This window comes from Mugil cephalus, chromosome 2, assembly GCF_022458985.1.
Source record: "Mugil cephalus isolate CIBA_MC_2020 chromosome 2, CIBA_Mcephalus_1.1, whole genome shotgun sequence".
Lineage (NCBI taxonomy): Eukaryota > Metazoa > Chordata > Actinopteri > Mugiliformes > Mugilidae > Mugil > Mugil cephalus.
Window position 1 is genome coordinate 31,137,141 of NC_061771.1, and position 24,071 is coordinate 31,161,211.

The window sequence follows — 24,071 nt, forward strand, 5'->3', positions numbered from 1 at the left end:
GTAGATGAGGATTTTCTACCTTGACCATGTTGGAGGTCGTTTACCAAATCATAGGGAATTTCACTAACAATGCATCAAAATGAATCAGTTCTTCACAATAAACCACACGGATGTGTATAAAAGTCAGAATAAGACACAGAACATAGGAGAAGTTCCATCAACAAATCTCTGTGTTTTTGTTTTTTTTCCATTTTGTACGATTTAATTTGAAAATCCATTGTGATGTCTCGTCAGCTCTCTTTAAGAGAATTCATTATTGGACGTCTTTAATGTTTTAAGATGTCATGGACATGTTTTGTTAACCCATCCATCGACCCAACCTCCTCCTCACGCCAAAGTTTTGGCTTCGTTAACCACTTCCTCAAACGTCCAGCCCGCTGTTGGCACTGTGGCTTCCTGAGTTATCACCTATCAAACTAAATGTCTATTAATTTCCTGTCAATCAGCTGATTCATTAATCAGTCTAATTAGTTCGGTGTCTGAGCGCCTGAGGACGAGTCCAGTCACCACATTAGACACCTCCCCATCGATGGCAGCAATGAGAAGCTTTTTCAACGTCCTGTAAAAAGTGATTAAAACTGGAGCCATTGATCAGTCTAATGTGTTCCTTATCCTGTATGTAATTAACGGTGAAGGATATCAGTTATTAGGAAACAGATCAATGAACTGAACTGACCTACAAATGTCAACAAGAATCAGACCGGCAGCAGCAACAGAACGGAGGTAAACGTCTGAAGGTTCTCAGTCATCCAGGACGTTGGTTATGTCCAAAAGGGAGGGAAGTTTGTGAGTTGTGAAACAACAGCAATCAAGTCAAATGTCTTGGAAAACTTTGAACTAGCTAGTAGCTTAAACTAGTTTTTTTTTTTATCTTATTTACATGATGGCATAAGAATGGGAATGAAACTTCTTAGGGACAGAAGTCAGGAGTGTAGATGATGTCTCCGTCCAACCTCCTCTCTTTAGACAAGGTTTTCCAATCTGACATAAGTTGCGTTTCCATTCGCCCTAGAAATGCGCAAAACCTAATTATCTCAATAATAATAATAAAAAAAAATGGTAATGGAAACACCGATGTCTGGAGATGATTCAGGGGGTATTGATACCAGTTCATTTGAAGTCCATCTTACTCAGAATGATAAGAATTTAAAGAGAATTATGGGATATTATGTAAAGACAAGACTATACCAGAGTTACAGCTCATTCGCAAAACAAACATTCAATGGAAACACGTACAAAGAGCTTGTTGAAATTTCAGAAATATCACTTTTATTTTGCGAGAAAGTGTAACAGAAATGCAGCCATTGATGTCCTCCTTCACTCTGGCTAAGATTTGGACGTTGCTATCTTCAAAAGAGTGTCCTTTGTCCTTCAGGTGTAGGCTGATGAGTTGGTTCTCCTGTGTTAATGGGACATGTGTTTGTGGAAGGGTTGTTGATGTACAAAGCTACAAATCTACACTTTTTGGATATGATTAGATAAACATTTCTACTGCGCTTAGCTAACGTAGCATGATCAGCTGATGTGGATGTAATGTTGACATTCTTTTCAGGCAGAGGTCTTCATGAAGGAAGGAGTTAGTTCACAGGTAATGACGGCAAAGTCAAATGTCTTCATATTAACAGACAGGAAGCATTTAGCTGCTAATGCTAATGGGATTATTGTGTGTTCAACTAGTACCTAGTAGAGTTCATATGATGATATTCATGACTTTGTAACTGGAGATTTTCTTGGAGCTCTGAGTTAATGAGTTGTGACGTGTTTGCTGAGTTTTAATCTGAATTTAGACATATAGATGTATATTTTTACTTGAGATTCCCAACAGACCGTCTTTTCCTTATGACATTTTGTTAGCTTTAGCCTTGTGGCCTCTAGATGTTAACAGTTACTTAGCGCTAGTGTTCTCATGACTTCAGTTAGTTTAGTATTATTTGATTTGATGTTAGTTGTATAGAGTTTCTATTGTATTAAGTTTATATATATATATATATATTATTTAGCCACTCAATAGCTTGTTAACTCCAGGTTAAACTCAGATAACAAACCCTTTTTGTTCTGACTGATGGCACTTGGTAGCCTAGCAATGTTAAGCTAAAACAACCCAGAATGCAACACTCTCTCCAAGGTCAACATTCATCTTTTGTTTAATTTAGCTTGAAAAACTGTGTCAAATTAATTCATTTCAGTTCATCTAACTGTAAAAATTAGAGTCATATTGACAAATAACGTCATCAATCACATGGACGAACATTAAATATGATCCAGAATGAAAAAGACATCCTACAGTTCATGTTCAGATCCAAGCTTTAAATGTGTTCACAGTAAATGAAGTTCAGTCAGAACCTTTGAGATGACGTGGGTTTTCCTCTGTGAACGACCGACAGAGTCAACAACGTGACACCCTGAAAAGACCCTTGAAGACGTTTCCTTTCCAAACACAACATCTGACAAGTGTCCTCTAAATTTCCCTCACACATGCAAAAAGTCTCTGAGTTATTCCACGTGTGAATACAAACCCACCACGTCGTCTTTGATTCCAGCTTTGATGCTGGGAGGGTTTTAGTTCTCGTCCTCAGACCTCAAACCTTTCCAGATGTCTCTCAGGACCCTTTGAAGATCGATCAATGATATCGACCAGATATCTGTATGGAAGAAAAGTTAATATTTCAACAAATATTGGAGTAGAATCTTGGCTCTGAGGTGAGATCTGTTTAGGGAGGATGACTTTTAAGAGGTTTCTGAAGCAGAGGAGAAAATGGTGGAAAGATTCTCCAAACAGAATGACAGATTGGATGGTGGAGAAATCTGGCGGGTTAGCGATCTCAGAAATAGTTGAAAGCTGAGTCATTTTAATACCAAACGGGTGTGGTTGTATTAAGAATCTAATGGAGATTAGATTCTATGATTAAGTCTATGGCCTTTATCACCAAAAGTGTATTTTTCTCCAGCTTTTAGGATCGATTGAAATGTTGCCTCATACCTAGAAACCTCCTCACTGAGATCAGAGTTTCTGTCCATTCCTTGGAATCACTCCTAAGATACGACCCCTTGCTGGGTAGTTTTAGGCTGTGCTAGGAGCTAAATGAGAGGATTCTCAGAATCTGATGTATGAATCCGACATGAGTCGACTGGTTCCTTCAACACATTGACCTGACGGAGTGGTTGGTTTGATGAGCTCCACGGGGCAGCGTCACCTCAGCTGGAGGCTCTCTGATTTATCCACGTATCCATCTGAGGTCTACCTCAGCCGAGCTACATCCACGTCCTCCGTCACTCGCAGGGACGACGTCCGAGTGACGTCATCGGCCGACTTGGCGGCCACAAACGTCACCAACCTCAGCGAGAACCTGCTTGCCTTCTTCAGGCGCTTGCTGTTGTTCCTGACGCTCACGAAGCAGAGTGTGTTGATGACCCCGTTGCTCATGGCGATGCACTCAATGATGTAAAAGGCCACCAGGGAGTTCCTGTCCCTGGAGATGAGGGTGGGGTAAAAGTCGCGCAGCAGGGCGAAGCTGTAATACGGCGTCCAGCACAGGACGTAGGCCACCAGCACCAGGATCAGCACCACCACCGTCCGGCGACGCCTCTGCAGGCGCTTCCTGATCTGCTCCGTCTGGAAACCCGGGACGTCTTTGAACCACAGCTCCCTGGAGATGTGGGTGTAGCAGACGGCCATGACGGCGACGGGGCAGATGAACTCCAGGGCGAAGATGAGGAGGAAGTAGGCGCGGTAGTAGACCTGCTGGTCCACGGGCCAGATCTGAGCACAGAAGGTCTTGTGGGCGTGGCCTTCCACGTGAGGGTACGTCGTCTCGGAGGCCATGTACGCCGAGGGGATGGAGATGAAGATGGGGACGATCCAGACGGTCAGGATGACGCAGTACGCCGTCTGGTTCTTCATACGAGGCCTCAGAGGGTGGAGGATCGCCATGTACCTGCAGACGCCAACAGAACAACAGAACAACGTTGATCCGAACTTAAAATGCAAATGTCCTGAAGGTCCATTAGTTCAAGGAAAGGACAGACGTCATCACTTGCTGCGTTTCCATTCCTTCTAGAAATGAACAACTCCTAAATATCGCTATAGAGGGTATCCATTGACGTCGCCTCCTCCTGAGGCCACGCCCCCCGGGGGACAAAAACATGGTGAAATGTATCAGTAAATACCTGGAAAAATGTGGATTATCAGATCAAATTACGGATTAACTTGACTTAACTGGACTTAACCATGATCCATATGAGCTAGTATGGATTTGGAAAAGTGGATTAGCCTCAGTTTCAGTTAGTTTCAGGTCATTTCCATTATGATGAATGTGGCTAAATCAAATACGCTAACAATGAGAGCTTTACTGAGAGGTAACGTTAGCCATGCAATACTGTAGCGTTAACAGGATGATGAGTGATCACAGATATTCAGTTTATTGTTTTACTGTTGGAACTGAAACAGTTACTGTCGGCCGTAACTACACCAAAACAACAACATCCACAGAACGTAACTTAAGAAGTAACTTAAGGTATGACTTCATCAATAAATGCAGCATAAATTAATATTAGCTCACACTAAATGAACCACAACACCAGGTTTCTGTGTCTGGATTCCAGTTGTTTCTTCTAATGCAGCGATCCATTTACTTCTCTTTTCTTTGGCAGATATCTGTAAAAATATAAAATATATCTCTGACTGCTTTTCAAATCTGTTGGTTCAGTCAATCACACAACAGCTCTTAATTTTTAAATTAATTTTACAGTTTAGACAATAGTGAAGCCCATTATTCAAAAACTTTACGAGAGTTACAGCTCATTCGCAAAACACAATTCAATGGGAACACGTACAAAGAGCAATTGTAATTTAACGAAGTTTCAGAAATATCACTTTTATCTTTTGAAAAACTGAATGGAACGGAAACTTAGCTACCGATGTAGACTCTTGGTTCTGAACTCCTCCTCTTCTTCTTCTTCTTCTTTGTTCTTTCATTCTTTGGATTCCTTAAATCTTCGCTGAGGCTTCAAAGCTTCCTGACCTCATCTTGGTGCCACGAATAAAGTTGAAAAACATAACACTAAGTAAATATTTAGAAGTCTGGAAGTGCGGTTTGATGAATGTTCCCTCATCCCGAGCAGGACGCTTCACATCAAACAGACGAGCTGATGATTTATGTCCTGCTGATATAAAAGCTGCTGCTGACACTTTAGGACCAGCCGTGCTTCCTGTTTCATTCATCATGAAACGTCCACTGGCGTTTATAAAGGGCATGTGTGGAGAGGAGAGAAGGGTAATCTGTGTGTCTGTGAAGAAGCGTTAGATCCAGACATCTTCAGAGTCTTCAGCAGAAACAAACATTTCAGTTTCCTGGTTTGCTTCCAGAAGACGTTCCTGATCTGGATTAATTAGCTGCCGATGTTTACACTAACAGCCGTACGTCCGACGTCTTTCATGTTAGTGGCGCTTCTGTTTCACTCAACACCTTCAGCAGTTTGAGCGTGTTTTATAATTATATTTCAATCTTCACGGGTTAATTTTATTTTAGATAAACTAGTGGTTAGATGTAAGTGTGTAATCTTTGTTTTCATTTTTTTTCGTTTGTTTGTTTGTTTGTTTGTTTATAGGAAAGTTATACTGAAAAGATGAGAATGGGGATATCAACGTTTGAAAAATATGTTTTTAAAAGTTTCTAGGGGCTGGAGAGAGTGTTGAATTCTGGATAGTTTGTAGCTTTTAAGTTGCTAAGATAGGAAATTATTTCATTTCTAATTTTGCATTTATGTTGCAGTTCTACAATTGTTTTTTTTACTTGCAATGGAAATGATGCAATGTTTATCCTGAGACCTCAGCGTTTGTCTACAATGCGTTTTTAATTTCTCCATTTCTTTTTATTTGGGTTTAGTAGGACGTAAGAACTATAAACACCTTGAACAGGAAACACTTTTTGGAAAAAACAAAAAAGATTTACTAATGCGTGGACACTGGGGCTATTTCAATAAAGTCACAAAAATGTAACAAAATATGTTAGTCTTCATGTCCCCGTGTGAGGACACAGGGTCTCGGGAGGTTAAACCAAGAAAGATTATACTGCAACTGGGATATTTGAGAGTTTTTTTTAGAAATGTGGGCATTTCCATGGACAGTTTTTTATTGTAATATTTAGGTTTTTGCATTTCGAGGGGGAATGGAAATACAGCAAGTGTTAGTAATTCAGAACCAACAGTGTTTCAAATATAAGAGGGACTAGCTCCTTCCAAACAAAAGCTATAGTTTTATGTTCTGCTTGTTTCATTGGTACATATAAAAGAGGGTTTCCTAGGCATCAAGAGTCTGGGACTTCCACTAGTGTCCGCTACAAAGACGTGGACGATGAGAGAGAGTCACTCATTAACTAAATTTACCAAAGATCAGACCAAAAAATTCAAATATTTTCACATATTAGTCGATGACTTTGAAGCTTGAACTTCTTTGGTGGAAACCTGGACCGGAACATGGACACCCCGTGTTTGAGGAAGGCGAACCCACCTGTCCACGGCGATGGCTAGGAGTGCGTTGGTGGACACGTAGAGCGACACAGTCCGCAGGTAGTTGGTGGCGGCGCAGAGCACGAGGCCATGCTCCCACGACAGCTGCTTCACCACGTAGTAGTCCAACAGGAAGGGGCAGCACACCCCCGCCACCAGGACGTCCGACACCGCCAGGTTGGCGATCAGCAGGTTGGTCAGGTTCCTGAGCTGCTTGTAGCGGGCGAGGCTGGCGATGAACAGGCAGTTCCCAATGCCGCAGACCAGTATGATGCCCACCAGGACCGCGCCAATGACGATGGTGGCCACGAAGAACGCTCGGCCCCGGGTGGTGTCTGGGATCTCGTCCAGAGGAACGTCGTAGTCCAGAAAGTTGCTGGTGTTGGTTGGGTCGCCCATTTCAGATCAGGTCGACATGCTAGGACTCATGTGTCTGCAGACGTAAAACACAGAATCACCACGTCCAAATGATCTGATTGACCAGCAGATCTTCACTGGAGCAGAATCAGTTCCCATCAAAGAGACTTGGACATTCATAAGAATGTTAGCTAAATATGACAATGTTAGCTTAAACAAGCTAATGGTAGCCTGAAAAAAAAATAATTTAAGCAACTACATTAACCAAAACAGGATAATGTTAGTGACCATGTTAGTCTAAAAAGCTAACGATATCCTGAGAAAAAGTTTAGAAGTAGTGTTGACCAAATGACAATGTTAGCTCCTATGTTAGCCCAAACAAGCCAATGGTGGCCTGAAAAACATAATTTAGCTACAACTACACTAGCCTAAGAAAAAGTTCATAAGTGGTAAGGTTGGTCAAATATGACAATGTTAGCTCTAGACAAGCTAATGGTAGCCTGAAAAACATCATTTAAGCAACTATATTAGCCAAAACAGGATCATGGTAGTGGCAAAACAAGCTAGCCTGAGAAAATGTTCATAAGTAGTAATGTTGGCCAAATACGGCGATGTTTGCTCCTATGTTAACCTAAAAAAGCTAAGGATAGTCTGAAAAAGAATTAAGTAACTATATTAGCCAAAAAAAAAAAAAAGCCCAAACAAGCTAATGGTAGCCTGAAAAACCAAAACATAATTTCAGTAACAATTTTAGCCTAAACAAGAAAATGTTAGCCATTAGACAAAATCGCCTGAAAAAGAAATAAGCAACTATATTAGCCAAAACAGGATAGTGCTAGCGGCTATTTTAGCCTAAACAAGCTAACAGTAGCTGGAAAAATGTAATTTAAGAAAATATATTGACCCAAACGATAAAATGTTAGCCATTTAATTAGCCTAAACAATGTAAAAATCTTTGCTGGAGTAGAACCAGTTCTCAACAAAGAGACTCCAGAACAACTTTACTCCACAAACAATTTATCTAGAAAATCACAACAACTCAACCTTCACTCGACTCCAACAGGAAACATGGCTACAGTGTTTTATCCACCCATTCATCCATCCACCCCGAGCTCCTCTCCATGCCAACCCTGTGATTTTATTATTGCTCATGTTGGGTGATGAACCTTGAAGAGCGACAGCGGTCGACTGCAGGTTCACTGTTTGATTTAGAGTTTTTAAACGCATCATTTTCACGATGCTGTTGATGGAGTCGCCTGGTTACCGTGTTCATGTAGAGTACTCGTCAGATTTGTCCAAACTCTGGGGAATGTCACGTCTCGACTCTGAAAACCTTTCAGAGTTTTATTACCAAAGAGCAGCTTCAAGAATCAAACTCAACACGAAAACACTCACTGCACTGGTCATCAGACCTGTTTGAAATGAGGATTTAACATGCAGTCTGATAAAAAAAAATAATAATTTAAAGAAATTCAACAGTAATACTGTAACAATTGGTGTTTATTTAAAAATAATATTAAAACATCCATAAAAATTATGTTACTCCACCAATTTAACACTAAGTTGCTCTTAAGTAATTTAAATAATAATAGTATGAAAAAGGAAACTCTTAAGAAAAAAACAAATACAAATAATAAGAAATAATTCTTATTCTTATTTATTATTATTATTATTTCCCTCCATATGTTTTTGTTCATATGTTGCTCATATTGTTATTATTATACCATAGTGATAAAATGTGCAAATGTTGTTTTTACAACAAACTTATCTTTGTTTTATTTTTTCTTTCTTAACTTTCCGTGTTTATTTATTTTTTTCGTGGCATAAATTCAATTACACCCAGTTACACCTGATCGTGACAGATTGACTTGACTGGGAGCCAAGCGATGCTAATGGCTAATGTTTGTTTATGATGGTGTACGTCATTAAACTAAATTATCTGGTACTGACGGGATCCCGATTGATCAGTTGATCAATAAATGAGGAATGAAGGTCTCCTCAGACCCACAATCAATGAATCACATTTAATAATAGATGCGGAGCTGGGGGTCACATTAGATCACAATAAAACATGTGTTAAATGGATCTGTCTGCGGATTGTTCTTCAAAATATATTCTACTTTTTAATAAATAAAAACACACTTATTTCAGTTTAATATTTCAGTTTTTTCTGGCACTAATGAGCCTCCATACATCAACCAACCCAGCCTCTAAATTAACTTGAAATTAAAATAAAATAACTTCATTTTTTGTTAATAGTTAGAGCAAAATCAAGAGACAAAAACAAAACAAATAAAGAAATACGAAAATATATTGTCAGTATTTGATGAATTATTTGAGTTTTATCTCATTTCTTCATTAAGTCGAGTTACTATTCGTCTGAATCAGTGAGAAAACAAAGTTATAACACGAAACCCGACGTTAAATGAAAAACACGTTGAAATAAAAGAATATTTAAACTCTCACCTGAAGCTGCTTCTCTCCTCCACGGACTCTGCGTCTCTGTGACGAGAACGCGAGTAAAGCGCGTACCCGACGACCGCCCCCCCCCCCCTTCCCGCCCCCGACCCACCGCACACCGAAAGAAAAAAATAAAAAATGTATATATATATATATATATATATATATATATATATATATATATATATACATACATACATACATACATTTTTTATCATTTTAATCTACAACTCTAAAATCATCCTTTCAGACAGAGTAGTTATCAATCAACAACTGGTTAGCACCAGTTAGCATCAGTGTCAGATTATCGGCGTCAGTTATCAGTTAATATTAGCATCAGTTAGCATCATAAACAGTTAGCATCAGGTGAGTATCTGGTTAACGTCGATTAAAAACAACTTTATGGTCAGTTTATGATCAGTGATGAGATACTAACAAACAGTTATCAGCTAGCAACACGTTAGCATCAGTATCACGTTAATGAAAGTGGGTTATTGGGCAAAGAGACACAAAACAACCAGGGTGGATGGAGGGGTTGATAAAACCTGCATTAAAGAACTAAAGTTTGTTTTGTTGAACACACTTTTGTCGACGTTGTCATGGGCTGATTACACACAGACACGTGAGCTCAATATCAGAAAACACAAGAAAAACGCAAATTCTGAAAAAGCTTTTTATTATTTTATTTTACAAAATGAGACGTAAGCCTGAGGTTTTTCGTTTTTCCTCAAATTTGTTTTAAACAAAAGCTTTACCACAAAAAAAAACTACCTTGGGGAAAAAAAAATATCTTTACACAAAAATAAAAACATAAAAAACTACTTGTGCCCGATGGAAGTCCAGGAACCAGCGTCCACTCAGAGTCTCTTAGTCCCATCAGACGTGGGACTACTTCCTCTACTTCTTGGCGTAGGTGATCTTCATGGCGCAGGTGGCTGTGATGCGGAAGCCCTGCAGAGCGTCTTTGGCCACGCCGGCCTGAGTGTCGCTTTCAAACTCCACGAAAGAAATGTCGTGTTTCCCCGGGACGAGTCGCACCTCCTTGAAACCAGGAAACCTGGAGACGACCGAGAGAAAAGTAGATTAAAGCCCGGGACAGATAAAACTAGTCCAGAGAGAATCAACATTTATTGATTGTTTGATTTAGGGGCGAGTTTTTATTTTTAAAGACTTTTGTTTGATTATTTTTTCTGCCTCTTGTCTCTTAACTCTTATGTCCTCCTCTGCATTTTTGTAATTTTTTTCAAAAGTTTTTTATTATTATTATTATTTATTTATGTATTTTTTAACTTATTTGGTGATAATTTTGGCTGTGTTACAGCTTGTGGCTTGAATTTCTGCAGGAACTCTTCTCTTTAGCCAAAAAAATTATAATTATATATATATAAATTATAATTATATAATTATATTATTAAATTATTGAATATTTCAATCATTTTCAGGATTTAAACTGTTTAAACAAACAAAAAAAAAAACTGAATTATTTTCCATAAAATAAACAGTAGGTGGACGGGACTTTGGTGGTTATTAGAGTCTTGGATATGTCAAAGATTAACAATTAAACTGATTTAATTGCATTAGTGTTTTTTATGTATTTATGTATTATTCCCTGTAGAAACCTGCCCCATTGACTTCCATTATAACCACATTTTTTAACCTGGCTGCTATTCCAGTATAAAACCATGTTAACATTTCATTTAGAAGAAAACTAGTGATATTTGACATTTTTACTGTATTTGATCAGATTCAACCATTTTCTCATTGTGGGTTGATGCATGAAGTTCTTCATTAATTATAATGAAGCCGTGTAACTACCAGGGACAACGAGTGTGAGTGTGTGTCGGAGGATTTTATGGCAGTTTCTTTATGCGTGTACATTTTTAACCACAAAGGTGTCCAGTCAAAATGACACTGAATTTCAAAAATCTGACTAAAGAAAAGTCTGCACAGATGTTAGGGAGGAAAGTGGAGACGTCTCTGATCCATTCACCCACTTACACCAGCGGTGACACCATTAAATCAACCATTAATGTGCTCATCCGTAAAGCAGAAGCTGCTTTGATTTGTAATTTCTTCCCCGGGATAAATAGCATCAAGAAAACATTTTTTATTGTCCATTAAAACGACAGGAGACTACGAGACGCGAGCTAGCTTATGCTAAGCTAAATAACCCGAGCCTAAAAACAACCACAGAACTCACTGGTTGAAGAGCATGGAGAGCATCATCTCGTTGGTCTCCTCTGGGAGGTTACTGAGGAACAGGATGTGGTTTGGTGGGTTGTCTGGAACCTGAGAGGACGACAACATCTGGATCAGCACAGAAACTAAACATCTGGTCCAGTTAAAACCAGAATCTAAAAACAGGGTTAAAGGGGCTGCAAGGAAACAGAAAAATCTGCTCATTTTTATTTTGATAACTGACAGTTCAGAGTGTTCAGTTTGAAGCTTCTCACCACTTTATTAGGAACAGTTTAACTGTGTATGAAAACAGATCTGATGTTTTTTTTTTTTTTACCTGTACTGCAGGTGAGAGCGCGGGAACAGCAGGTACCTGTGAACCAGAAACACGACAATGAGGACTGAACCGAACATTAAACCCGACGCCTCCAAACAGGAAGCTGCACTCACCGCCGACGGCTTCTTTGCGGCGTTGGCCACCAGCTCCTGAGCTTTCTTCTTCTTGTCCTTCTTCTTCTCCTTGTCGCCGTACGTGCCCTTCATCTTAGCGATGACCTCAGAGTCGGTCTTGGCGTACTGTATCCTCTGGAAAACAACCGGACGTCCAATTAGAGGTTGGACAGAGATCACAGCGGCCACAAGGAGGGACAAAAAAAACCCCACAAAGAGACACAAAACAAGGAGGACAGGCTTGGCTTATCATAGGCTAGCTATGCTAAGCTAATCGTCTGTTGGGTGAGACACTAAACAAACTAAAACTACCCAACAGAGACACAAAACAACCAGAAAGAGACAAAAACAGACACACAACAGCCTAAAACTACCTAACAAAGATACAAAACAGCTTATAACTAAACAACAGAGACACAAAACAACCTATAACTAACCAACAGAGACACAAAACAACCTAAAACTAAACAACAGGGACACAAAACAGCTTATAACTAAACAACAGGGACACAAAACAACCTATAACTAAACAACAGAGACACAAAACAACCTATAACTAAACAACAGAGACACAAAACAACCTATAACTAAACAACAGAGACACAAAACAACCTATAACTAAACAACAGAGACACAAAACAACTTAAAACTAACCAACAGAGACACAAAACAACCTAAAACTAACCAACAGAGACACAAAACAACCTATAACTAAACAACAGAGACACAAAACAACCTATAACTATGCAACAGAGACACAAAACAACTTAAAACTAACCAACAGAGACACAAAACAACCTAAAACTAACCAACAGAGACACAAAACAACCTATAACTATGCAACAGAGACACAAAACAACCTATAACTAACCAACAGAGACACAAAACAACCTATAACTATGCAACAGAGACACAAAACAACCTAAAACTAACCAATGGGGACACAAAACAAAACAACTTAAAACTAAACAACAAAGACACAAAACAACCTATAACTACACAACAGAGACACAAAACAACTTAAAACTAACCAACAGAGACACAAAACAACCTGTAACTAACCAACAGAGACACAAAACAACCTATAACTATGCAACAGAGACACAAAACAACTTAAAACTAACCAACAGAGACACAAAACAACCTAAAACTAACCAACAGAGACACAAAACAACCTATAACTAACCAACAGAGACACAAAACAACCTATAACTATGCAACAGAGACACAAAACAACCTAAAACTAACCAATGGGGACACAAAACAAAACAACTTAAAACTAAACAACAAAGACACAAAACAATCTATAACTACACAACAAAGACACAAAACAACCTATAACTAAACAACAAAGACACAAAACAACCTGTAACTAACCAATAGAGACACAAAACAACCTGTAACTAAACAACAAAGACACAACACAGCCTACAACTAACAAATAGAGACACAAAACAACTTAAAACTAACAAATAGAGACACAAAACAACTTAAAACTAACAAATAGAGACACAAAACAACTTAAAACTAACAAATAGAGACACAAAACAACTTAAAACTAACAAATAGAGACACAAAACAATCACAGACACAAAAACAGACACAACAACCTGAAACTATCCAACAGAGACACAAGACAACAGCAAAGAGACACCACACAAAGGAGCTGGACCTACCATGGGCTTGTTGTAGAAGGGGAAACCCTGCAGCTGCCGCAGAGCGTTGGTGGCGGCGGCGAGCTCCTTGAAGACGACGAAGGCCTGTCCCCTCATCGCCATCGTCTTCAGGGCCACGATGTCGACGATCTGGCCGAACTGGGAGAGGAGAGCGTAGAGCGAACGCTTCAGCTCTGAGGACGAGACGAACCCCGTAGTTAGACCATCGATTCAGACAAAAACTTCACCAGGAACCGAGACGGCGTCAGTAACGTCAGGGTTCTGCTGCCTCCGGCCACCAGGGGGAGCTCTCCCACCTCCATGTTCATATAGTCTATGATCTACACACTACACTATCAGATACATGTTTGACGTTTAGGATTTAAAATCTGAGTGAGAACAGCTGATTATTAAGGTGATAAAAAAAAAAACTCACCTTCTTTCTTGACTTTGTCGTTGATGTTGTTGATGTAAATTGTGTGGTTCGGTCGGATATCCATGGTGGAGTCTGAGGAAACAAAAAACGACAACAGGTTCAGCTTCTTCGCTGGAGGAAATCTAATTCAGTAAAAGTTTACTCGTCTCCATCAGCGTCACATTTAGAAACGATCAGATTAAATAATTAACAACATAAACATGGGTCTCGTGGTTGTTTTTGCTCCATCAAGCACTCAGACTAATGTTTACATACAAGACTCTAATAATATGCAGACAACCTTTTCCTTTATAGGCACAAAACGTCTTCTTGTCGTAACGCTGTTATTTAAAGATAAATGTCTGTTTAGAAACATGAATGTGCTTCGGATTAATTAAGTCAAGTTTAAGAATAGTCAAGAATAGTCAAGTTGGGAATAGTTTACTTTATTTGTAAGAGACTGAAACAAACAATACACAAACAGCTGTTTTATTTATTAAAAAATGAAGCTGTACTAGTTTTATTTAAAAGGTTAATAGTGTCTATGCATGATGTTTCTTTGTCTTTTAAAAAAACTATTTCACTTTGTACTAAATTAATAGTTTTAAGTGGTAACAGACTAATTACACTATCGGATGTTTTATTTATTAAAAGCTGTACTAGTTTAATGACTTGGACAGACTTTAATTAGTTGTTCACAGTAGCTTGGTTGCACATAAAAGAAACACTCTTAAAAAACAGTTAAAAAAATAAATAAATAAATTATAATAAATGTAAATAAGTTATAAGTATTATATAGCCAGATAAAAGAGAAAATAGTGTAAGAAAAAATTGTACAGAATTATCTATGAACAAATGTACATGTTTAAGGTTTCTCTCGTCCTTTGCTAATTAGCTCTAATTAATAAAGTTACAGTAAAAATAAAAAATATTATTACAACCGTTTTTATTTAATTTAAGAACACTTCATAGACCCGAAGAGTTTTTTTTTAAGGTTTTAAACATAGCTGCTCGCTTCAAGCTACTGTTAGCATACGTTAGCCCAACGTTAGTCCGTTAGCATTCCTAGCGATAGCTCAGCGAATATTAGCTCCCAGCGTAACCGCTTCTGATGCTCTTTACGCGGGGAGGTTTTTCATCGTTTCCTCGGTCTGTCCGGCGCATGAGAGAATCTGTAGACGGGAGAGGGGCAGAGAAAAGTTGGTAAATATAAACTCACCTGCTTTAAGCTCACACCGCTCACTTACAACCGGAAACACGCTGAGGGCGCCCGCTGCGGATTTAACGAGCGCCGCCCTCTACCGCCGCCAGCAGGCGAGGAGGAGAACTGCAGGTAGATAGATAGATAGATAGATAGATAGATAGATAGATAGATAGATAGATAGATAGATAGATAGATAGATAGATAGATAGAAACAAAAACAAATAAATAATATAAGCAATAAAAATAATATACAATATTTACAATACAAGAATTAAAAGAAGTAAATATGAAAACTTATGAAATTGTTGTGAAATTAAATGTACAACCACTAACAACCAAGTGCATACAAAATATCTTTGTCTGTTTTGTGCTTTTGTGGTTTCACTTAAATCTTTTATTTTCCGTGAGAGGCGACAACAGCCGGTTGATTTCGCTATAGAAGACCATTCAAAGTCCTCTAGTGTCGAAGTTAATTTAGTTTTTATTTTAACTGCGTTATATGGCTGCGAAACTCCACAGAAAATATCACTCCCAGGTTTATTAGTTTATGAGTCCTAAAACACCGGTTCACGTCGGGACAGTGTCGCCTAAAAAAAAAAAAAAAAAAAAAAAATGTTGCGCGCAGAAGACTAGAACAGCAGTTATTACGGTAGCTGGATAGGAAGCACTAGTTGTTGTTGTTGCGCACAGACTACCATTAATACGGTACCGGATCGCGTTTCTGTTGACATTACAGATATAGCAGTTTAAATACGAAGAAACACGAATATGTCAAAATGAGGAAACCGTAATTGTCCAAGTTTCTTAATTTCATCTCGGTAACATTTAATTGTTTTTATTTTTTTTTTATTTTTATGACCTGTAAATATCCCCGGATTTCATTTCAGACATCTGGTCACCTTTTGTCACCGGCCGCTGATTACGTCCCTCCACGCCGGCGCCGACCCTCTCACTTCTCCCTATCGGTGTAGTTTGTCTACTCCGTGTTCAGTCTGAGGTTTATCTTCTTGACTTTTGCCCCCGTTGCCCCCTCCCCTGTTACCCCCACCGCCAGGGCTCCTTGCTAGCCGGCTAACTAGCTGCTATAAAGCGGCGGCTCCTCTCCGAGGCTGGAAGTGACAGCGGGATGAACGATGGCATCGGTTCGGGTGGCAGTGCGGGTCAGACCCATGAACAGGCGGTGAGTTTAAGTCCGTAAACGTGTTTTATTTACACTGACATTGGGTTTTGAGTGAGTTTAACGCGTGGAAGGTGAGAGTTTAGTGATGAAAAGCGAGCTAGCTGATGGAAGCTAGCTGTCCTCTCACAGGGCAGAGGTGCGTTTTTATTATTCGTGGGTTAATTAAATGTTATCAAAATGAAATGAAGAAACGGGGGCGATTGCGGCTTCATTTATTTTGACATATTCATGTTTATTCACATTTAAACCGCTTTGTCTGTAATGTCAATAGCAGCACCACCGGCTACCGTAATAGTTGTAGTCTGCGCGCAACATGCTTACTAGAGTATCCTATCCGGCTACCGTAATAACCGTTGTCCTAGTCTGCGCGCAACATTTTGTTTTCTCATTCATAAAACGCTAAAATCTGGGACATTTCCGGGGACAGGTCATCCAAAACGGGGACTGTCCCCAGAAATCGAGCTCCCAGAGGGCAGGTGTGATTTTTTTTTTTAATATACATGTCATTGGAAATATAAATGTTTTTGTCACCTGAGAGAATCAACATTTGAAGCTGGGGACTTGAATTTGTTCAATTAGCAGAATTAGAAGAAACTGGGTCTAAATCTAAAACGTTCGCTGGTTTATTATTAATTATTAGTTGTGTCCGTTTGTCTTGAGGTTGTCTTGGCCATTAAAAACACTGGAATATGAAAATTAATCACAACAATAACAGCACAGATGATGAAACGGATGTTTTAGGAAATTTTTGAATTTTGCTGAACAGTACACACCACTAAGTTATGGAAAAACCTTTAACAGGGCACGCGTGTTCTCTCGAATTTTTATGTTTTGTTGTTGTTTTGTTTGTCAACCTAGATTTTTTAAAAATTGCACTTACAATTGTGTAGGAAAAAAAAGCCTTTGAGTTGTGATTTACTTATTTTTTTGTAGCTTTGGTCGAAAATAAATAAAAACACAGTTTGACCTCATTTTGGTACGATATGAGTCCCATAGAGCTCTGTATGGCCTGGATTATTTATAACACACAATATTTACCCTTTTATTACCTAAAATAAAGTCTCCTTTTAGTAAATGTCCACATATTTAACTATGATAACTGTTAATTTTCTAGGGTGTCATTAAGGGCCCCTCGTATCTGCACCTGAATTAAAATAAGTAAAGTTAAATTCCCTCAAATGTTTCTATATGTTTCCATATTGTTTCCATATTAATAAAACAGGTGGTCGGTTGTTAGTCAGAGCGGAGTAGACAATTTCTATTTTCTTTTTTCTATTATTCTTTTTCTATTTATAAAAACACATATATAAAAAATATATTAAAAAAATCTCCATTTTTTTTTGCCCTGATTATTATGTTCTAATTTATCATAGATAAAGAAATAAATAAAGTTTAAATATTTAATTTATTTTTTTCATTTCAAACTTTTCTTTCGATGTGAAAGATCAGGGTGAAAAATAACACAAATAGTTTTATAAAATGTGTTCATTACCCTCCTTCTAACACGAAGCTCCCTGAGATCAAATAATGAAGTCATGTGTAAATATAGGACATATAAAATGACAGTAAAAAGACAAAACGCGTACGAGTTGACCCTCTGACACACCCTCCCTCTGTTGTCTGTGTCGTCCCGTGATCACTCAGCTGTTATACAACATGAGAATAAACCAGGTGGAGACTGAACTGAGTAAATATGTTGATTCAGTTCAGACTGAGTCACTAAAGCCTCGTTAAGTCCTCACAACAGCACCTGACCTCACCTGATCCACCACCATCAGGTTCCTGGCCTCAAATCCGTCTACACATCCGTCTGTGTGTAAATAAGCAGCAGCGCCACCGTGTGGTCAGTAGAATATTGTATCAGGTGATGTCTCTAATGGATTTCTACCTACAACTGGATCAGAACCAGGAAGGAAGGAAGGATGAAAGAAAAGGAAGGGAAGGGGGGAAGGAAAGATGAGGCTGAAGCCAGACCAACTTCATAACCCTCCGTTGGAGAAGTGACATGTTTAGAGTCCAAGAGCACGTCTGCAGTAGAAGACATGGACAAGAAATAACTAAAAAAAAAAAAAAAAAGGACGAATGACGTCACATATTTGAGACTCTGGTTGGTTGGAGGTTTATCTTAAAGTCTTCACATTAATGTTTATCTGCGACACTCAAAGAAACATGAAGGGCAGGTGATCACAGACTCAGGATGGTGAGAAGTGTTTTTATTTTGGCGAGAATGTGACTGATTTGTTTGTTTGTGTGTTGTTTAACAGGGAGAAGGACTTGACTGCGAAATGCATCATCAAGATGGATGGAAACAAAACCTCCATCACCAACCTGAAGGTGATTTTTGTTCCTCCTTAACTTTCAGGTGGCAGATTTAAAAAAAACAAAAAAAAAAAACAACAACTTCAAACTAGGGATGCACTGGTCCAAAATACCGATATCTGAGGGTTGGTATCGGCCGATACCAATCTGATCAGATTGAATTAGTCAATAAACCGTCTCATTAGCTGTAAGTAAAAGTGATATTTCTGAGATTTTAATGAAGTACAATTGTGAAAAACTTTTCATCTCTTTATTTCCTACTTTGAATTCCATCATCTCCCTTGATTAAGTTGGTTGTGTTACAGCTTGAAGTTTTACCACTTTACACCGTGTCAGCGTAGAATTAGACTGAATAGATCGGACCCATTGTCACCGATCCCCATCTAGAATGTTCTTCAGTATCAGGGCCGATACCGATACCGGATCAATGCATCCCTGCTTCGTGTGGTCGTTGCTGAATCTGTTTTTTCCTGAAGGTTCCTGATGGCGTGGCCGCCGACGTGACGAGGGATCGAACCAAAACCTTCACGTACGACTTCTCCTACGACTCAGCCGACTGTCGGAGCTCCACGTTTGTTTCTCAGGAGAAGGTAAAGTTTGCCTACGCCTCCATCTTGGACGACCATTGATCATTTTAAAGCCAATTTACCACTAAATAATAACTTTTAGCCCAACGTTTCCAGCATATTTGAATGTGAGTTACGTAGATGGAAGATTCAAACTTTCCCTTTTATCTTTTACTTTTAGTCCACTTTTCGTCGCAAAGTTCAGATTTATTCAGTGTTGGTTAACGGTTTCTAACGCCAGCGTAGAGTGCAACGTTCATGGAAATCTACCTGGTTTAGTTCTAGAGGTCTGGGAAGCGGCGCTAGCAGCCATGCTAGCCGTTAGCATCATCACTAGAATGAGCATAACCATTACCACTAGCATCGTTGCTAACATTGCCAATGTTAAAAGGCATTAGCATCAACATCACCCTCACCACTAGCATTCCCACTAGTATCGCCTTTAGCATTTCCATTAGCATCAACATTACAGTAACCACTAGCATTGTTACTAGTAGTTCTATTAGCATTTCAATTAGCACCACCATCACCACTAGCATTGTCATTAATACCTTCACTAGTTGTCGCCATTAACATAACATTAACATTTCATTAGCATCACCATCACTATCACCAGTAGCATTTCCATTAGCATCGCCAGTAGCATTGGCGAAGGTTTTTTGTCATTTTTGATTATTGACCAACTTTTCTAAGTTTTTTTTTGAGTGTTTTCTAATCGACTGTTGACTGTTACCATGACTCAACCTGTGTATTTGTTGTTGTTATTTGTTAACAAGCAGGGTTTTATACATAAATGTAAAAAAAAAGTGTCAATAATAGTACAAGTTGTTGAAGTTCTTAGAAAGAAAAAATAACTAAATAAAATAACAGAGTGAAGTAAATCAGATGTCATAGTGATGGTAAGGTTTGAGTAGTCTTTGTCATCGTATTCTTTAAAGTGTGGGGCTTTAGGATTTTCTAGAATAATCCTAGCTGTCACTGAGACCCCAACCAAGAATTTCCCTTTTGATATGTTGGCTCCTGTGTTTGTTTTTGAAGATACCACCAACATCAATACTGAGTCATGTAGAGTCGGGAGATGTTGATTCACCCGTTCACGTCAATAATAAACTATTTTTCTTGTCTTCAGGTCTTTAAAGATTTGGGCTCCGATGTACTCAAGGCAGCGTTCGAGGGCTACAACGCCTGCGTCTTCGCCTACGGTCAGACGGGCTCCGGGAAGTCCTACACCATGATGGGAATGCCGGTGAGACCTTTGACCCTCCAGAGGCTTTTATCCAGCGAGACTTTGACTTTTTGTTGGAGGCTCCAGCTCGGGGACTAGATATTAGCTTTGAGATAACGCTGCAGTTGTTTTGTTGTTGTTTCAGGGCGACGCAGGTCTGATCCCAAGGATCTGTGAAGGTTTGTTCAGTCGTATCTCCGACACCACGCGATGGGACGAAGCTTCGTTTCGCACAGAAGTCAGGTCAGATACAACTCCTCATTCACCTCTGATTACATAGACTGTATGTAAATATGGACAACATGCCTCCACTGCCTCTCATTGGCCAAAGTGATGTTATCTTCCCGGGGCCAGAACAGCTTAAGGGCGGAGCCACAATATGGATGCCCCGCCCACACTTCCTCCAGACTCACTGGTGTTTTTGTTTAATTAACACAACGTTCTGCTCTACCTCCACCAGTTACAAGGAAATGTTGGATTATACTCTGAACATTATACTCTCTCTTGGTCCCACGGGACCACTTTACAGAGCGGTTGGCATGGCAACCTGTGGCCTCCACTATGTCACACCCTGTTTTTATAGCGTCAAATAACGAACTAAAATGAATCATCTACACTATATTAACTACCTGAAGAAGAAGAAGAAGAAGAAGAAGAAGAAGAAGAAGAAACCATCCTTGAAAGTAGTTTTTTAGTGTTTCAGTACTGACATGGAGGAGATGGAGCTTAACACCTATACTGACGCCTCCAGCCACCAGGGGGAGCTCTGCTTACTTTGAGTTCACTTTGCTTTGACTAGAAGAGCAGTGATTGGTTGGCACCATTAGATCTGTACTGATGGAGTACAACAGCAACAAGCTAACTTAAGTGGTCTCTGGCCAGCATTATTTAAGCTCCTGTTGGGTCATTAGAGTCTAAACAAGCTAACATGAGCCTGAATAACGTTAGTCTAAACTTTAGACACCAGAGAGTCAGTCAACAATCCACCCAGAATGAAACCTTCTCTTTGTAGAGCATTAAGTTTTATAAACATTCACATTCAGGTAGCATCTCTCGGGCATCGTTGTTGTTTTTAATGCAGCCCAAGAAGAATTTATTGTGACGGGACAAACTTACGCTCACTTCTGGTTTGTTGCTTCAGCTACCTGGAGATCTACAACGAGAGGGTGAGGGACCTACTGAGGAGGAAATCCACTCAGACCTACAACCTGAGAGTCAGAGAACACCCGAAGGACGGACCTTATGTAGAAGGTAAAACATCTGACATCGGAGAAGCGGGCGGAAAAGTTCATGTTGGCTCGTTCAGGCTACTGTTGTTTGCGTTAATGTTAGCCTGCACAAGTTAACATTAACCTAAACAACGTTTGCCTGAACGACCTAAGTTTGCCTAGTTTAGATTAATTTTTGCTAGTTTAAAATAATGTAGTTTAGGTTAATGTTAGCTGGCTGAGGCTAAATCTGGCTAGTTTAGGTCATTGTAGTTTAGGTTAATGTTAGCTCATGTAGGCTTAGTTTGGCTAGTTTAGGATAATGCAGTTTTAAATTCATGTTGGATCATTCAGGCTATTTTAGGCTAATGTAGCTAAGGTTCATGTTAGCTTGTTCAGGGGAACATTGTTTAGGTTCATTTTAGCTTGTTCAGGCTAATGTAGTTTAGGTTAGTGTTAGCTCATGTAGGCTTAGTTTGGCTAGTTTAAGCCAGTGTAGTTTAGACTAATGTTAGCTGGTTCAGGCTACTGATGATTATAGAACAATCTGCAGGTTTGGTGGTTTTCTACGCGGCTGACGGTCGCTGAGTCGGATCCTGGATGCATGTGATTCGTTCATACCTTGTAAACGTCCCTTTCTGACTCTTCCCTGTTCAGATCTGTCCAAACACCTGGTGCAGAACTACAGCGACGTGGAGGAACTGATGGAGGCCGGAAACATCAACCGTACGACCGCCAGCACTGGCATGAACGACGTCAGCAGCCGCTCGCACGCCATCTTCACCATCAACTTCACGCAGGTCTAGGCCTCCTTTGGGCTTTGTTTTTTGTTCGTATTGATTTTTCATAATAAACAATATGAAGAAATGCCGTGTTCACAGTGCTCGGTCTCTCCATTCAGGCCAAGTTTGATGCGGAGATGCCCAGTGAAACCATCAGTAAGATCCACCTGGTGGATCTGGCCGGCAGCGAGCGAGCCGACGCCACCGGAGCAACCGGAGTCCGGCTGAAGGAAGGAGGAAACATCAACAAGTCGCTGGTCACCTTGGGCAACGTCATCTCAGCTCTAGGTCAGAAATGGGAAATCAGAACCAGAGTTTGTTCACCACGAACGGGTTGATGTCGTAACTGAACGTTGTGTTTGTATTTCCAGCCGACATATCGCAGGACGGCGTGAACACCAACCTGAAGAAGAAGTCGGTGTTTGTTCCCTACAGAGACTCGGTGCTAACGTGGCTGCTAAAGGACAGCCTGGGCGGGAACTCCAAGACCATCATGATCGCCAGTGAGTGGGAGCAATATTTGGAAATTTGAAATTTAAATCAACATTAGCCTGAACCAGCTAATATTTACTGGTTTAGGTGTGGTGGTGTTGGCTAACATTGTCTGATTTAGGCTAATGTTCGTGTTAATGCTAGCTGTGTTAGGCTAATGTTTGATGAAAACTAAACCAGGTAGTGTTAGCCTAAACTAGACAACCTTAGCTTAAACCACTGAATATTAGCCTACATAATGTTAGCCTTAAACCAGACAATATTATCCTAAACCAGCTAATGTTAGCCCAAACCAGATACTGTTAGCCTAAACTAGCCATCATGAATCTAAACCAGTGAGTGTTAGCCTAAACTAGACAACCTCTAATATTAGTCTAAACAATGTTAGCCTAAACTAACCGTCAATTTTACTGGTTTAGACTAAGACTGTTTAGGCTAATATCAGCTGGTCTAGGCTAACATTGTTTAGGCTAATATTAGCTGGTTTAGGCTAACATTAGATGGTATAGATTTATATTAGCTGCTTGAGGCTAATATCAACTGGTCTCACTTAATATTAGCTGGTTAACATTGTTTAGGCTAATTTTGGGCTACTTTTCTCGCTGCAGTTAGAGATGTAATCCTCCTTCCTGTCTTGTGTATTATTTGATAATTACTGAACAAACTGCAGGTTTGTTGTTTTTTCCTCCTGTTAATTCACCGTTGACCGTTAATTCACCATTTCAGCCATTTCTCCCGCTGACGTGAACTACGGCGAGACACTCAGCACTCTTCGCTACGCCAACAGAGCCAAGAACATCATCAACAAACCGACCATCAACGAGGACGGTAACGTCAGGCTGATCAGAGAACTGCGAGCTGAGATCGCCCGACTCAAAGCTCTGCTGGTCCAGGGCAACCAGGTAAACTGAGACGGAGATGCGATTAAAAACGACCAGTTTGCTGAGCTGCTTTCAGAGTCTGAGCTGAAGCAAATAAAAAATACTTCTATGGAAACATACAAGCAAATAAAGAACAGCCTTTAAACGAGCGGTTCTCAACTGGTTCGGCTTTATGAGCCACCATGTCCTTTT

At 39.7% G+C, this 24,071-nt stretch overlaps 3 protein-coding genes across 3 annotated transcripts in view; 1 reads left to right on the forward strand and 2 right to left on the reverse strand.

Annotated features, from left to right (window-relative positions):
* Window positions 1-1,249: 1,249 nt before the first annotated feature.
* prokr1a (prokineticin receptor 1a) lies at window positions 1,250-6,943 on the reverse strand. Its single transcript, XM_047578296.1, has 2 exons — window positions 6,509-6,943; window positions 1,250-3,935 (listed from the first exon to the last, which is right to left on the reverse strand). The coding sequence occupies exons 1-2, from the start codon at window positions 6,904-6,906 to the stop codon at window positions 3,239-3,241; spliced, it is 1,095 nt and encodes a 364-aa protein (XP_047434252.1). The 5' UTR covers window positions 6,907-6,943; the 3' UTR covers window positions 1,250-3,238.
* A 3,036-nt stretch (window positions 6,944-9,979) lies between these two features.
* On the reverse strand, window positions 9,980-16,236 carry snrpb2 (small nuclear ribonucleoprotein polypeptide B2). The gene is made up of 8 exons (XM_047578297.1): window positions 16,126-16,236; window positions 15,242-15,349; window positions 14,044-14,115; window positions 13,629-13,801; window positions 11,953-12,087; window positions 11,840-11,875; window positions 11,525-11,613; window positions 9,980-10,381 (listed from the first exon to the last, which is right to left on the reverse strand). The coding sequence occupies exons 3-8, from the start codon at window positions 14,105-14,107 to the stop codon at window positions 10,222-10,224; spliced, it is 657 nt and encodes a 218-aa protein (XP_047434253.1). The 5' UTR covers window positions 14,108-14,115; window positions 15,242-15,349; window positions 16,126-16,236; the 3' UTR covers window positions 9,980-10,221.
* The window catches only part of kif16ba (kinesin family member 16Ba), a 21,937-nt gene continuing 14,073 nt past the window's right edge, over window positions 16,208-24,071 (forward strand). The window contains exons 1-10 of the mRNA XM_047578197.1: window positions 16,208-16,406; window positions 18,671-18,740; window positions 19,202-19,315; window positions 20,421-20,537; window positions 20,662-20,759; window positions 21,658-21,767; window positions 22,382-22,524; window positions 22,626-22,794; window positions 22,878-23,009; window positions 23,725-23,900. Of these exons, the coding sequence (XP_047434153.1) occupies window positions 16,360-16,406; window positions 18,671-18,740; window positions 19,202-19,315; window positions 20,421-20,537; window positions 20,662-20,759; window positions 21,658-21,767; window positions 22,382-22,524; window positions 22,626-22,794; window positions 22,878-23,009; window positions 23,725-23,900 (1,176 nt within the window). The 5' untranslated portion in view covers window positions 16,208-16,359. The remainder of the gene's footprint in view (window positions 16,407-18,670; window positions 18,741-19,201; window positions 19,316-20,420; window positions 20,538-20,661; window positions 20,760-21,657; window positions 21,768-22,381; window positions 22,525-22,625; window positions 22,795-22,877; window positions 23,010-23,724; window positions 23,901-24,071) is intronic.